Below are 16569 nucleotides of genomic sequence, written 5' to 3'. Positions count from 1 at the left end.
CACACACACACACACACACACACACACACACACACACACACACACACCATTGATGTGACCAAGGCAAGGAGGTAGCACTGGCATAGTGCAGTTTCTGGAGTAGAACCAGGGCTATAGGGAAGGGCTTATGTCTATTGTCTTGGTTTTGTCACCCTTTGGATGCTCATCTGATCCCAGAAGCATGTTTGTTCACTCTGTGTTTTTCAGAGCTGGCCTGGGGCTGTTGAGCTCAGCCCCCCATAAGTGAAAAGCAGCAGAGAGGCAAGTTAAGGGTTCTTCACACCCTCTCCTGAGCCTGACCCTGAGAGCCTGCCAAAAGCACAGAACACAGAAGAACTATGAAACTATTTTTATGCATAACTGCAAAGCACAGTTGCTTTTGAAATGATTGGAACTCTCAGATGTCAGAATGTTTTAAGACTCCCTTTTACATTACATTCATGTGCACCTGGGGACTTTTAAAAATTTGAATGTGGCAATGGAATAATTATAGTTTACAAATAAATGTGAAAACACCACGCAAAAAGCAATGAAATTAGACATTCTCACCATTCTTCAAAAAAAAAATTGCAAAGTTCACCACTACTGTTTTCCCTATTCCTGAGAGATATTCAGCAGCATCTAATTGCTCAACAATGATGAAAGGATGTCCACCTTGGTGGCTTCCCATGTTCAATGGCATTCTGTGGTTATGCATATGAGTAGGTAGGATGACATACTAACTCAAGAAGTCAAGTGATAGGGTGCTATCAGCCTCTTATAATAGCTGTCTTTTGAAAACTATGAGGGTCTCAAAAAACTTCATAATCCCCTCTGAGGATGCTACCACCAATGACCTATTAGGTTCTTACCTGTACAGGCCCCACTGGTATGAGGGAAACAGCTGTCTGTGGAGCTCTGGGAATCAGAGTCCCTGGACTTCTGTAAATTCCCATTTTGTTCTACCCTTGAGACCTGACTTTTGAGCTTCTAATGCTTGTCTGACTAGCACCATGTCAGCAAAGTCACTTGAGTTTGGCTTAGAAAAGCAGAATATAAAGAGAATATGAAAGAAAATTCCTCCACCAGTCTGAATTCTTACAGACTACCTGCTTCACCTGTTGTGATATTTCACGAGTAAGCAGGTACAGAGTTTGTTGAAGCTGGCAGAACTCAGAGGGTCACATCTGCTGTATGTTTCATTCCTTGCAAAACCAGATAATTACATCTTTTTGGTTCTTTCTAATTGCTGTACCAACTGCTCAGCAGGAGAGTCACTCTGAAGCCCCTGCCATTTAAGTGTAGACAAGCCTTTTCTAGAGCTCTGGGGGAAGCGCCTTAATTTTTAAAAACAACTTATTCATTATATATCCCGGTAGAAGCCATCTCCCTCAACTCCTCCCAGTCCCACCCTCCCTTCCTCTTCTCCCCATTCCCTTCCCCTAGTCCACTGAAAGGGGGAGTTCTCCTCCTCTGTCATCTGCCCACAGCTTATCAAGTCTCATCAGAACTGCCTGGATCCTCTTCCTCTGTGGCCTGACAAAGCCACATCGCCAAGGGGCAAGTGATCAAAGAGCAGGCCACTGAGTTCATGACACAGGCAGACCCTGCTCCCCTTGCTCGGGAACTCAAACGGAGACTGAGCTGCCAATCAGCTACATCTGATTAGGGGGTCTAGGTCCTCCAAATGCATGGTCCTTGGTTGCTGCATCAGTCTCTGCAAGACTCCCTGGGCTCCAGAGTTTTAGCTTTGTTGGTCTTCTAGTTGGGATCCAGTTCCTCTGTGTCCTTCTATCGCCCTCCCCCCCTTCCATAAGACACTCTGCACTCTGCCCAAAGTTTGTCTGCGAATCTCAGCATCTGCTTTGATACCATGTTGGGTGGAGTCTTTCAGAAGACCCTCTATAATAGGCTCCTGTCCTGTTCCCTTTCTTCCACCACTTCTGGTGTCTGTCCTGTTTGCCATCCTGAATGAGATTTAAGCATCCTCCCTAAGGTCCTCCTTGTTGCTTAGCTTTTTTAGGTCTGTAGAATTTAATATGGCTATCCTACGTTATATGGCTATTATCCACTTATAAGTGAGTGTATATAATCTGTGTCTTTCTGTTTCTGGGTTACTTCACTCAGGATGATCTTTTGTAGTTCCATTCATTTGCCTGAAAATTTCATGATTTCCTTGTTTTAAATAGTTGAGTAGTATTCCATTGTGTAAATGTGCTGTAATTTCTGTATCTATTCCTCCATTGAGGGACACCTAGGTTGTTTCCAGATTCTGGCTATTACAAATAAAGCTGCTATGAACATAGTTAAGCAAATGTCCTTGTCGGATAGTAGGCCAACTTTTGGGTGGTATACCCAGGACTGGGTATCATTTCTTCATACTTTGTTTCATAAAGAGAGAACGTCAAATTGTATAATTTGGAATTATACAATTCCAGCATTTGGAACTGCTCCTGCAAATTCATTGTCACTTAATTTTGCAAATGCAAAAAAAAAAAAATCAGCTAGTCTAGAGAAGTAATACTAAAAACATGAAGACATAAGACCTGCAGGCAACCTCTGTCAGTTGCACAGAAATTTAACTTTTTAAAAACCTTATCCTTTACAAATACATAACAATTTTAATATAGAATTCTTAGTCTTTTATACTTTACTCTAACCAGAGTACTGTTTTATACAAAGGACAACTTCAGGAACCCTGGTAGGGAGAAAGTTTAAACAAAAAAACACTTGTGCAGGTTACATAGCTGTAGGTCTAGCACAAGCACAGGCGCGCGCACGTGCGCGCGCGCGCACACACACACACACACACACACACACAGGCACACTATCTTAGAAAATAAAATGACAGTGTTAGAAAACAGAAAAATAAGGTGAGGGGAAGAACCGGAGCCCTGAACCACACCTTTCTGTTAGGTACTTTACCAGCAAAGGTGTTTCCAGTTCTTTCCCTACAAATTTTATAAAGTTTCTTTGTTAGTTCCATCTTCAGAAACTATACTGAGCCCAAGGAAGGATAGGCCTGAGCATGGCTTATCACATCTTCCACTGATGTATTCACGGGATAATTTTGTCTGTGAAGTTTAATAATGAGCAGAGCATAGTGCTATGGAAAAACATAAAAGCAAATCCTAAAAATACTCTCAGAATGCCTAAGATATATTGTATGTCAACTGATAATCTCATCATCAAATACCTAATGGACAGCAAAGTTCACTAGGGTCCTTGGGAATGACTAATAATTAGTTGCTTATTTTAATGCTCATTAAATTGGGTAATTTCAATTACATGCTACAATATTTGATGATTTCTTTTCCTGGCTTGAAAAAAAAGAAAGCTCATATTTAATAAAATCTCTCTGTGTGTGGAATTATTTTGATCAGGAAATATTGATTTTTACTTTAAAATAAAGTGTCAAAAATAATTACATGAAGTAAATATTCTGAAAACATATTTTCTCTTTCATGGGCATGAAAATTCACATTTAATTCTTATAAATAAATTAACACATCAAGGGATTCATGCATGAAATTACAGTTTCAAGATAAAATGTGACTATGAGGGTGAGGCTGGTGTCATGATGCTCAGAAATTTTAGCTGCACTCTGGCCTTTAAATTCGCTTAATACCGTAATGATGTGATCATTTTACATTTTAGATAGGACTTAACAGTAGCACATACCAAGGGCAACTCGAGCAGCAGATGCATCATAATTGATCCAGAAGGACACCCACGAGAGGATTGTGATCAGTATTGAGGGCATATACGTCTGGAGAATGAAGTAACCAATGTTTCTCTTCAACCGAAAACTCAATGAGAGTCGAGGATAGGCACCTACAGTAAACACATAAGGGCACAGTGAAGAGCCATGGCAGGCAGTCTGCTCCAACTTCCAAGGGTCAACAGCATGCACCTGGCAACTCCATGAACTGGGGAGCAACCCACTACCATGCAGTTTAACATGATGCTTGTAGAGGAATGGAGGAAGGAGTGTATATCAGTTTGCAAGATAATGAACAATGAGGACATTGTCCAAAGGACAAATGCTCAGCAGAGAGATGTTTCTAGGGAGGTTTTAGGCTTGGAATACAGACTAACAGCAAATGTGCTGGTCAGTTTTTAATTTTAGCCACTGTAGAGAACAAAAATTATATGGGACAAGAGTTTACTAAGAGAAATAGCTGTTACAAGTTATGCCTTGTGGCCATCCAGAGGATTGGAGTCACTGGCTCTAGACTACTGAAGAAAAAATAGTTCAAATATACATAGAGCTGGAGGGGTGAGAAGCAAATGCAGGCACAGAGGGAGCTACAGTGTACACCAGGCTGCCCTGCTGGCCACAGCAATAGCACCAAGGCAAACCTGAGAGAAGTGTGTTCTAGCCTGCATACTCCAGTGACTGTACTGGGATTTGTATCCCAGGCTCTAACCACTACTGCCACCAGGGGTGTAAAACCCAGAGCCTTGGGATGCCACATCAATATAGCATTTGTTCACCCTGATTTGTACTGTTTTCTCAGAATAAGGCAAGTGTAACCAATGCTGTCTTCTGTGCATTTCAACACCACATCACCGGTTGCACTTGGCGCAATTGTCTCAGCTCCCTGTCTCCTGGATTGGAATGAGCCTAAGGAAAGTGAAAGGCCAAAGGACTGTCTGACAACCTACTTTCTGAGCCCTCCCCCACTCTGTTCAGGGGCAGGGTTCTCTCATCCCAAGATGACCTAACCAGAGCTTTATACACTTTCTCATACCACCTCTTCTTGCCTGAGAAATGCTTACATGATTTCAAGTACGCAGGTATATAATCAAATGTTTACTGATGATAAACCACTAAGAAATTCAGTTTAAAATAAATCTTTGATGCATGTAATTTTACTATTTATTGAAGTAAAAAGCATGTTTGCACACCAGTGAGATGGACACACTTATTTATTGTTACACTAAGGACTGAATTCTGGCTGAACATTGCTGCTGGAAGGCAAAGAACATCTTGGATGGCTTAAATGTTAAGCAAGGTCTTATTTGCAGAGCTCCAATGGCACTTCTCATAAATATGTGCTAAATACCAGAAGCGTGTTTAGAACCATCTGAGAAAGTTAGGAATTCCATCCCAAACTCAAGCCCAAATTTAGGTAGTAGTTTTTATAAAACTCAAACAGCAGTTTTAAAAACCAAAGACTCAAGCACAATAAAATTCAAATATATATATATATTAGTTTAATACTTACATTGGAGAAATAATGGTATGAAAATATGGAAAAAAATACTTTTTTCCCTCAACTAAATCAAATTTATTCAACACTAAAAAACTTAGTATGTGCTGTAAAAACACTGAAGTTCCTATCATGCACAATCTTGAATCTGAGCCCAACTGTTCTAGGCAGCATTCAGCTGGCATTGTGTGGTGTGACAGCATGCTCAGTGCAAAGTCAAATGTGTTTGCAGAAACAAACCCTCACTGAAGCTGCGGAATGGAACACAGGAGCACACTGCAATAAACACTGTAGATTCATTATACAGTTTACCTCAAGCTAATTTTGGTCATTGCATATTTAGGAGTCTTTTACTGTAGAAAACCTCAGTTAAAAAAGCGTGGCCTACAACCTAAGCTACAGGAAGCCTTGACTTTCCTAACTTTCTTTTATTTCAAGACTGGAAGGTGTCTATTCTCCCACCACCTAAATGTGCCTTTCCACATTTTCTCCATGCCTCTGTATGCTTGCCCCTGCATTCCTTCTGCAGCAGGATCACTCATTCATATGCCTGTTATCTTATGTGCATATGGCTGGTGTTAGTCCCTGACTAACTACTTCACCATTCACCACATTTCCAGCCCAAATTATATAAAAAGAAAACAGACCATTTACTAAACTCAGTATTTAAAAATGAGCTACATGAAACTTCCCCCATTGTTTCTTGTATATCTGTGTGGTTTGCTTTACAAAGACTGAGCTATAAGGGCTGGGCAGATGTCACACAGACACTAAGAAACCACAGATGCCAACCCAGACTGCCAACCCAGTAAAACTTTCAGTCACCATAGGTGGAGAAAACATGATATTCCACGACAAAATCAAATTTAAACAATATCTATACACCAACCTAGCCCTACAGGAGATAGTAGAGGAAAAACTCCAATGAGGTCAACTACACCCAAGAAAACACAGGATACAGATAACTTCACAACAGTAAAACGAAAAGGAAACAAGCATACAAACACACTATTACAGCCAATTCCACAATAAAAGAAACTGGCAATCATTGGTCACTAATATCTATCAACATCAATGGACTCAACTCCCCAGTAAAAAGACACAGGCTAACAGAATGGTTGTGGAAACAGGATCCAACATTCTGCTGCACTCAAGAAACACATCTCAGCAACAAAGATAGACACTACCTCAGAAAACAGGGCTGAAAAAAGGCTTTCTAATCAAATGGGCACAAGAAGCAAGCTGGAATAACCATCTTAATATCTAATAAAATAGTCTTTCAACCAAAATTAGTCAAGAGAGATGGAAAAGGAAACTTCATTCTCATCACAGGAAAATCCACCAAGAGGACATCACAATTCTGAACATCTATGCCCCAAGTACAAGATCACCTGCATTAGTAAAAGAAACATTAAAGCTTAAATCACACATTGATCACAACACATTAATAGTGGGAGACTTCAACACCCCACTCTCACTAATGCACAAAAGCTAAATAGAAAAATAATGAAACTAACAGAAGTTGTGAATCAGATAGATGTCTACAGAACTTTTCACCAAATACACAAAAGATTATTTTTTTTTCTCAGCACTATACAGAACCCTCTAAAGTTGACCATATAGTGGATCACAAAGCAAACCTCAACCAATAAATGAAAATTTAATTAACCTATTGTTGTTTATCAGATCATCATGGATTAAACCTAGACCTTAACAACAACAGAAACAACAAAAAGCTTACAAACTCATAGAAACTGACAACTCTCTGCTCAATGATCACTGGGTGAGGGAAGAAATAAAGAATCAAATTAAAGAATGCACAACTTACCCAAACTTATAAATAGAATTCTTAAGAATTTCATGCAGAGCTCTGTGTTAGATTTATTCTCTAGCACTGCCAGGCAAGTGCTCGGGGCATTTTGAATGTTGCTACTTTACTTTGCAAACGGAGCCTAATTTGCATTGTCTCCATCATCACTTTCTTCAGTTCCTACCTTACTCTGCAGGTGTGACAATATAGAGTGAGTTTCAACTTTTAAAAATTCTTATAAGATAAAGCATGTTGTTTCAATCTATTTCTAGATAAGAGCTACCATTCAGCTACGTTTCAACTTCAATGTCTTTAATTGAATATTTCTGATGTATTTACTTGTGATCCTCCTTCCTCGATCTCCCAAGAAGCTAGGACTGCAGAAATGTGCTTACCACACTAGACTCCTATTTCAAATTTTCACATAAGGTGAAATTCCATACAGAACTTTTGTTTCATTTTTCAAACACCATCAGTGGTTTTGAAGCAACACAGTCAGCAGAGACATACTGTCCACTTTGGGTAATCATGGAGTGTTTCCATGCTAAGTCATTGAAGATTCCTATGCAGGCTCAACACCTGCAGGCCCCTACTCCACCTGCACATTTCAAAACTCTCCTGTGTTGCCAAACTAACTAAAATACTTGGGAATGAAGACTTTATAGTGTTCCCACAATTAACTTGCCATAATTTTTATCATGCCTCTGCATAAGCATTCCAGTGTCCACTCAAGGATATTTTCATCACCTCCAGTTTTATCCATTACTTAGCTCTGCATGTTCTTAGCTCCTGTTTTAAGAAATGCCTTCCCCTAGCTGTACTGGAAAGTCCTGACCCAGTTCAATTTACATGAATTCTTATTGTGTGCTCCCTCTAAATGTCAGTGGTCACCTTCTTGAATTGTTGTCATTCTTGTTGATATTCACAAATGTAAGATTTTTGTTGGCAGACATACATTCTCCAAGATGCTTGTGAAGCAATGAAATGACATTGCTGAATAAAAGCCTGTATCGCAAACCATTATCAGTGCACCCACATACAGATGTGTAAAAATAGTAGCACTTAGTTCATTCTCCAGATGCTGGAAAGGATCTTAATACACAAAACAGTCAATATCTTCACTGTATCTTAGTTTGAAATCATAAGACAGTTTTAAGAGATCTTAATGAAGTAATTTCAGCACTGACTCTTAATTTGTGATTTGATGTCATTGTCAGATCATGCCATTTATAAATTTCTTTCCTTGCTTCTTCACTGTAGGTAAAATAGTCTGTTTCAGTCAGTATGCCACAGTAACAAACATTTCCAAATCCCAGTAGTTTAAATCAAGGAATTCTTTTTTTTTTCCCCTTAGCTACAAAGCTTCTTAGGTCTTTCTCTTCAAAAGCCGTGGGATGATATGATTGAGGTGCGACAAATACCACCTATTTCATTGGCCTCATTGTCAACTTTTATGTCATCAGAGTAAGTATCTTTAATCCTCTTCCAGGAAAGAGTAATAGATATTTTTAAATGTAATTACATTTACTGCATTTCTCAAATTTATATTTCTCCCATCAAATTTCTTAACATTTTTCTAAAGTACAACTTTAGAAAAACTATTTCAATACAAACTGAAGCTAACACGTAAGAAATAAAGAACCACTGCAATTGTGTGAGGAATTTGCTCTCTGGCAGCATGGGAGCTACAGACAGAATGACAGAATCAAATTCTACATTCATCAGAAACTCCTATAAAGATAAAATTACTCTAGTTTCAAAAATACACAAATTTCTAGAAATTTTCCAACTTTAGAACTAAGAAAATATACTAATTTTCTATTGTATCTGTCTAGCAAATACATTACATTTCAAAAAAGTGAAACACTAATTTTCAAAAACGATTTTAGCTGTTAGCTCATGGCCTGTACCTTACTTGGGTGTAATAAGTGAGCAGACAACAGCACAAACATGAAGAAATAGCAATCTCCAAGAACTCCCAAACTAAGCCAGGAGACTCCAACAAAGGCAGCCTGGGCAAGCACAAGCTAGTCTGGGCAACCCTGACAAACTTACTATCAGACATGCATATACACAGGATTTAGTGATTTGGGTTTCCCACACAATGATGAGGGGAAGAAAAGCTTACAAGGTAAAGAGCCCCACAAAACCAGAAGATTCCAAGAATAAGATTCCTGAATGCTCCTAAGCTTTCAGGAGGCAGAGGCAGATAGAACTCTGTGAATTTGTGGCCACCCTACTCTACAAAGTGAGTCCAGGACATCCAAGGCTCTGTTACACAGAGAAACCCCATCTTTAAAAAAATACCTGAATGCTAGTTAAACTTAAGAATAATCAGAGATGAGAGCCATTTGTCTAATCAAGGCCTTCTGCTAATTCATCTGCATCATACAGAGTGCAGAAGACCTCATGTAGCTCTGACAGATGATGTTCTAGTATTGTCAAGATTAAACACTCCAGCATATGCTATGTCTATAGAAAACTTCCCAAGGATTCATAGCCAATGGTTAACAATTTAAAACTGAAAAGCACCGAGTACCCTTCAAGATAGCACTAGAAACTCAAAGATGACAATAGAAATGCAGAGCCCTGGTCTCGTGACTGTGTGCCAATGCAGATATACACAAGTCTCCAGAAGATGCTGAGTCAACAGGCAGAGGTGCAGTCTCCACACAGCATACTGTTCCAAGCCATGGATTGCTTGGCAAAAGTATCTAGCAAAGATGCTGATCTCAACTTTTTCTCCTAAGATGCATTGAGAGCTATGTCAAAACCAGCCTCTGGTCCGCCAATCCTCCTAAATTTATACCACTCTCTAGGCATCAATATTTTTGAAGATCTCATTAAAAATGTACACATATCCTGTCAAGCTAGTTTTGTAGACTGATGGAAACCATTCCAGTGTATCTGAAAAGTAACAAGATGATATTTCTGTAGCGGATACAGAGCGGATCTAGGCACATGTGCCTCTTCCTTTTCCAGTCAGCTGTTAAAGGACTCTTATCCCTACCTTCTTGAAAGAGTATCAGTGCCATTCTTGTGTCTTTTATCGAGCTATCTTATTCACTTATAATTTATCTTCCATTTTGTAATATAGCCCCAAATCAAGTATAGTATCCTTTGAGTACCGTGTGCATACCTGCAATCCCATCACTCAGCAGGAGGTTCAAGGCCAAACTAAGTTATACATTTACAACTTACAAAAAGGAGAGGGGAGAATAGTATGACTAATTTTCTCCTCTCATTACTAGTCATTGTAACATATGCTGAACAACAACAACAACAACAAACTATTAAAGAAAAGAAAGAAAACATGTGAATTGGAAGAGAGAGAAAAGGAAACAGAATTCAAGCTGAAAATACACATCAAGCAGGCTGAGCATCCTTTTAGTCTTCCACAGTAAAAGTGTATTTTTCACTCATGTAATGCTGTCACAGAGGACAGGGGCTCAGATGGTATAGCTTCATAATTTACTTGGATTATTCCTGCTTGTGAGGCTCCCCAATCTCATAGGCCCTCTGTTTCTTTGTGTATAAAACCAGGACAATAATACAACTAGCAATAGAAGAAAATGTGATGAATTACATTTCATTAAAATGAAAAAAAAAAAAACCATTATGTTGAAAATGATTCCCTCCTGAGGGAGGAACAGCCTTGCCAGGCCACAGAGGAGGACATTGTAGCCAGACCCAATGAGAGCTAATAAGCTAGGGTCAGATGGAAGGGGAGGAGGACCTCCCCTATCAGTGGACTTAGAGAGGAGCATGGGAAGAGATGAGGGAGGAAGGGTGGGATTGGGAGAGAATGAAGGAGGGTGCTACAGCTGGATAAAAAGCGAAAAAAATGTAATTTAAAAAATAAAAATTTAATAAAAAAAGGAAAGGGAAAAAAAAGCAAAAGAAAATGATTACAAGCCAGAAAGTATAAAGATAAGCCTAAAAATAAAAGTAAATACGTGTGAGGTGTATACCTGATTAAAATAAATTGTATCAAAAACATATAAAGAATGCTTACTCCTCCTCAAAAATATCCCAGAAAAGTGACCAAATAAAGATATGGAGAAAGGTTTAAAATAAGTATTTCTCTAAAGAAAGCAGACACATGAACACCTGCTATGTGAAGAGACTCAGCTAGATTTAGCACCAGAAAAAATGCTAGTCAAATACACAATAAGACACCACTTCAGGTAGGACAGTTACAATCAAAACAACAGAGTGGACAGGGTACGGTCTGAAGGAATTAGACTTTGTACATGTTTCTGGTGTCAATGTAAAATGCCTGTATCACCTTAGAAAAAAGTTTGAAAGTCACACGTTAGAGCATTACACAAACTAGTAATTTCATTTCAAAATGCACAAATTCACTTTTTGAGAGAATAAAAATGTGTCTATGCATTACCAAATTAAAATCACTGTGTAAGGCATGGGATACCTTGCCTTATAAGTTATTGGTCAGGGAGACCCCAGAGGTCTCCAAAACAGCACATTACTTATCATAACTACATGGTAAGACTACATGGCTATGGACATTAAACACTGGTTATAGGACACAGAAAAATCAGTTTCGAGCCCACTGCAAAATATCCTCTTGGGTGGCTTGTGTTATTAGTGTCAGAAGTTGCTGGGAAGGCTGCAAATGTACACTCATGGTCTTAGCCAGCACTGGACCCTGTATGCTAAAATCCCAACTGGCTAGGAAAGGTCTTTCCACTGGTGTAATTCCAATACAACCATTACTGGGTAAACAGCTGCCTTCTGATTTCATTATGGTTATACCCATAGACTCAGTATACTCTCAGCCTAGGTGAGAGAAGCTTCTTTTTGCAGTGGGCAGCAAACAATACAGAGATGTACAACTGGTCAAAATGCTGAAAAAAAGAGACTGAGGGTTCATCCCTAAATAGGACACCTGTATTAACCCCACCACCACCAAAGCTAAGAAATCATCAAAGAAGAGGAGGGAGAAATAAGGGAAGACGTGCAGCATGAGAGGAGTCCTGTGAAATGATGCGTTCTTGACATGACACACACTGTTATCATATTAATAAGCTCACAGAAGCTGTGGTCTTACAAAAGACGCAAAAAAGACCATGATAGTTGAAATCGCAGTATAGATGTTGTAGGTGATTTCTAGGCTACATCTCTTAGTAAGAAGATACTGACAGGAGGTACCAGCTAAATAGATTGTGTGTGTGTGTGTGTGTGTGTGTGTGAGAGAGAGAGAGAGAGAGAGAGAGAGAGAGAGAGAGAGAGAGAGAATGTGGCCACTGGCAAGTTTCTCATGCTCTAATGGGTGGCTACAAACCAATACATAGAATGGCAACACCAAGGACCATGCATGGAGATAACCTAGAACCCTTAGAACCCCTGCACAGATGTAGCCCATGGCAGCTTGGTATCCAAGTGGATTTTCTAGAAAGGGGAACAGGGGCTGTCTCTGACATGAACTCAGTGGCTGGCTCTTTGATCACTTCCCCTTGATGGGGGAGCAGCCTTACCAGGCCAAAGAGGAAGACCATGCAGCCAGTCCTGATGAGACCTGATAGGCTAGGGTCAGAGGAAAGGGAAGGAGGACCTCTCCTGTCAGTAGACTTAAGGAGGGGCATGGGAGGAGATAAGTGATGGAAGATGAGACTGTGAGGGGGTGATGGAGGGGGCTATGGCAGGAATACAAAGTGAATAAACTGTAATTTATAAAAACGTAAATAAATTTTTAAAAATTGAAAAAAAGGAAAAGACTTCAAGATTAATTATGTGTGTAGTTGTTTATGTCCAAAAATCAGGTGTTCAAAGGGGTAAAAATATATCATGATAATTATCTGAGAACCTAAGACCTGTGCTCTGTAAAAGTCTTGATCAGCAGTGGGTGAATTGGTTATAAATTTGTACCTTTAGAATGAAACAACTAAGAAAAGGAATATAACTAATTGTACTTAGTGGGTAATAAAAGCTAAAAAATACATTCAGTTGGGAGGGAGACAAGTTGGAGAAAGTATGAGGGACACTAAGGGGCATAAAGGTTGATGTTATCATATTTTGTTGTATATGTGTATTCAAATAAGGAAATTTAAAAACAAATAAAATTATTAGATTATGGAAAATGAATTTAAGTGAATAAAGAAAAAAAATCTACAGTAAAATATGTACACGAATGTTCACAATAATCTCATTCCAAATAGCCCTGAAATGGAAACTACTCAAATGTCTACCAATTTCTGAAAGGATAAGCAATGCCAAGTCCATTCATACAATACAAGATTATTCATCAATAAAACATAATCAAGAAATGACACATAGCGCACCAAGAGTGAACCTAAAAAAACTTAGTTGAGATCAGCCATTTACAAAGAAGTTTGCCATATGACTCCATTTACATGAAGTGCAGGGAATAGGACACACACAGTGAAAAGGAAAGTGGGTTAGTGGCTGTCTGGGCTCATGGAAGAAAGAGTGTGTGTGTGTGGGGAATGATTGCTAAAAGCTATGTGGTTTCTTTCAGGGGCAGTAAAAAATTTGAAGTCGCTTGTGTTCAAGGTTTTGGAGGCATATAAATACATAAAATACCAGTGAGTTGAAGACTTTAAATGATTGAATTATACAGTGCATGAGTATATTAATAAATCCATAGATAAAAGGTGAAAATCTACTATGTTTCTACTACAGGAAATTACATGCCTTAACTGATATCAACTAAAAAGTGTATTATTTTGCCAATGAATACATATTTTCTTTTGTAATCAAAGTGTTCTTGCCATGCTTGCTAGAGTCTTAAAGGTAACCCCAAAACATGCATCTAGATAAATATTTTTATAAGAATGTAGGGTAATGAATTTTTGAAGAACCCCCTCTTCTGCAGTGAGACATATGTCAAGAGCTCTTTTTTATAATTTATTCATTTTATATCTTGATTGTAGCCCTCTCCCTCCTCTCCTTCCAGCTCTACCATCCCTCCCTCTTCCTCCTCCTCCTCCCCCCTTTGTGTGGACAAAGGGAACATCAGGAGCTCTTAAAGGCAAGTGATTTCACAGCAGCACACTCAGACTCAAGCCGTTCTTTGGCACAAGCTGCATGCATGCTCTGGGCCTGCTATTTAGGACTCAGGAACTGGGAGTGGGGTCCAGCCTAGTAACACAGCTGAAAGTGTGCAAAGATTCCTAAAAAAAGAAAATGGGGAATGTGGGGGCTAGGGGAGAAAAGGCAATTTCTTATTGAGTTCAAGATGAGGTTAAATAGTAAAGAAGATAAAGATGATATACTGTAAGATAAACATACTAAAATCTAGACACCTAAGGAAGCAGCTAATCAAGAATGAAGACTCTGGCTAAGATGCTCAATCCCCATTCAGAAAGGCAAAGAGGATGGACATCGGAGGAGGGAGAAAACAGGGAACAGGACAGGAGCCTACCACAGAGGGCCTCTGAAAGACTGTCCTGCAGGGTATCGTATCGAGCAGATGCTGAGACTCATAGCCAAACTTTAGGCAGAGTGCAGAGAATCTTATGAGAGAAGTTAAGACCTGGAGAAGACACAAGCTCCACAAGGAGAGCAACAGATCCAAAAAGTCTGGGCACAGGGTCTGAGACTGAAACTCCAGCCAAGGACCACTCATGGAGATGGCCTGGAACCTCTACGCAAAGGTAGCCCATGGCAGTTCAGTATCCAAGTGGGTTCCATAGTAAAGGGGAGAGGGACTGTCTCTGACAGGAACTGATTGGCCTGCTCCTTGATCACCTCCGCCTGAAAGGGGAGCAGCCTTATCAGGCCACAGAAGAAGACAATGCACCCACTCCTGATGAGACCGGATAGACTAGGATCAGAGGGAAGAGGAGGAGGACCTCCCTTACCAGTGGACTGGGAGAGGGACAGGGGTTGGGAAGAGGAAGGATGGGATTGGGAGGGGAGAAGGGAGGGAGGTACAGGGGGGATACAAAGTGAATAAACGGTAAATAATAAAAATAAAAGTAAGTAAATAAATAAATAAAAACAAATAACAACAAAAAAAGAATTCCTCTTTGCGCTGATCAGTTTAACCATCAGATATCTCAGTCTTTCTCTATATTTCAAAGTCTTTTGAAATAAAATCAGAATCCACTTAACCCAATTGAACCTCAGGGAAGAAAAGAAAGTAAAAATGTGACATAGCTAAAAGAAAAAAATAGCATAATAAACTCCAAGGATCTTCCAAAAATCTTAAACTTTCAATGCAAACAACACTAAAAATTTAGTGTTGTTATATTTTAGATTTGTCAAAAACTGGACCTCACAAATTTTGGCAGTTTGCATAACAGACACTCAGAACCAGTGTGAATGATGCAGTCTGATTTGGTGAAGTGTGAGCCTAGAGATCTCCTCTAATGTGCACTGAACACATTTGCTCAGATCTCCTTAATTCAGTATTTCTTTAAAGCCAGTTCTTTAACTTGTCTGCGATTCTCATGCTCTGTGCACATTTTCATAGCTCATTAGTGTTACAAGCAAAGACTCTGACCTCCAGGCTTTGAACTTCAAAATATTTTTCTCCAAAAGCACACTGTGCTGGATGAAGCTTACTTTGAATGTTACCAGGAAAACACAGATGCATCTGATCCATATTTTCTGTAATGTGAATATGAGAAATGTTCCTCCAATTTTTCACTCTCATATTACTAACCCAAATAAAAGAAGATGTAGACATTGAAATTCTTCTAAAAATGAAGAAGATGGGTATTAAAAGCACTGTTTTGGTATAATAGCTAGATGTAGTAGAGTGCGGCATGTGTCTGTGAGAAATAGGTTCCAGAATGTTAACAAACATTAAAATCCAGGAACTCAACAAGAGCTGTATTTTCATAGAATCTACAAACATATTTTTATATTCTTTATATTAAATCCAATTTGGTTTCAATAGCTAATACTATGCAAATTGTCTATTTTATTTTCGAGAAAGGATCTTGATATGTAAGCTAGACTGGTCTTAAACTTGGCATCTTCTTGCCCTCTTTTCTTCCAAAGGTGGGCATTTTAGCATCTACTACCACACCAGCACATTCTAAGTAAAATCATCATCATCACCATCATCATCATCATCATCATCATCATCATCATCATCATCATCATCATCATCACCATCTTCTAGTGAAGTTACAAAGAAATGAAATAGCAGGAATAACTGAGCCAAGCACAAACAATAAGAGTGAAGAGTGGGAAAGATGTTGCCAACTTAAACCAAATAATGCAATGAGAACTGTGATGAATAAATAAACTGATGTACAGACCAGAAATCAGAGCAGACCCACAGCATATACAATTTCTGGGAAGGTTGTTACAACACATACAACCTATAACACGCTGTGTCTGTAATGTGCTTTAAAACGACAGAGAATCCACACAAAGTCTTTCACAGGCTGCTCATCAAAGATGCTTAACAAGTAGGCACCAGAAGCACAAGTAACCTTAATTTCAGCCAGACAAATGGGAGTCACAAGACACAACTTAAACCCCGTGGGTGGTGTGTGAGGCAGGGACCTCAGGCTGCCTGGTGTGTGTGTGTGTGTGTGTGTGTGTGTGTGTGTGTGTGTGTGTGTG

At 39.2% G+C, this 16569-nt stretch overlaps 1 protein-coding gene across 1 annotated transcript in view; it reads right to left on the bottom strand.

Annotated features, from left to right (window-relative positions):
- Gabrb3 (gamma-aminobutyric acid type A receptor subunit beta3) overlaps window positions 1-16569 on the bottom strand; it is a 228272-nt gene that overhangs the window by 20190 nt on the left and 191513 nt on the right. Inside the window, exon 7 of the mRNA XM_055607500.1 lies at window positions 3661-3813. Within this exon, the coding sequence (XP_055463475.1) occupies window positions 3661-3813 (153 nt within the window). The remainder of the gene's footprint in view (window positions 1-3660; window positions 3814-16569) is intronic.

Source organism: Psammomys obesus, unplaced genomic scaffold, assembly GCF_907164565.1.
Source record: "Psammomys obesus unplaced genomic scaffold, mPsaObe1.curated_primary_1811, whole genome shotgun sequence".
Classification (NCBI taxonomy): Eukaryota; Metazoa; Chordata; class Mammalia; order Rodentia; family Muridae; genus Psammomys; species Psammomys obesus.
This window is presented reverse-complemented; position numbering and strand designations above follow the sequence as displayed.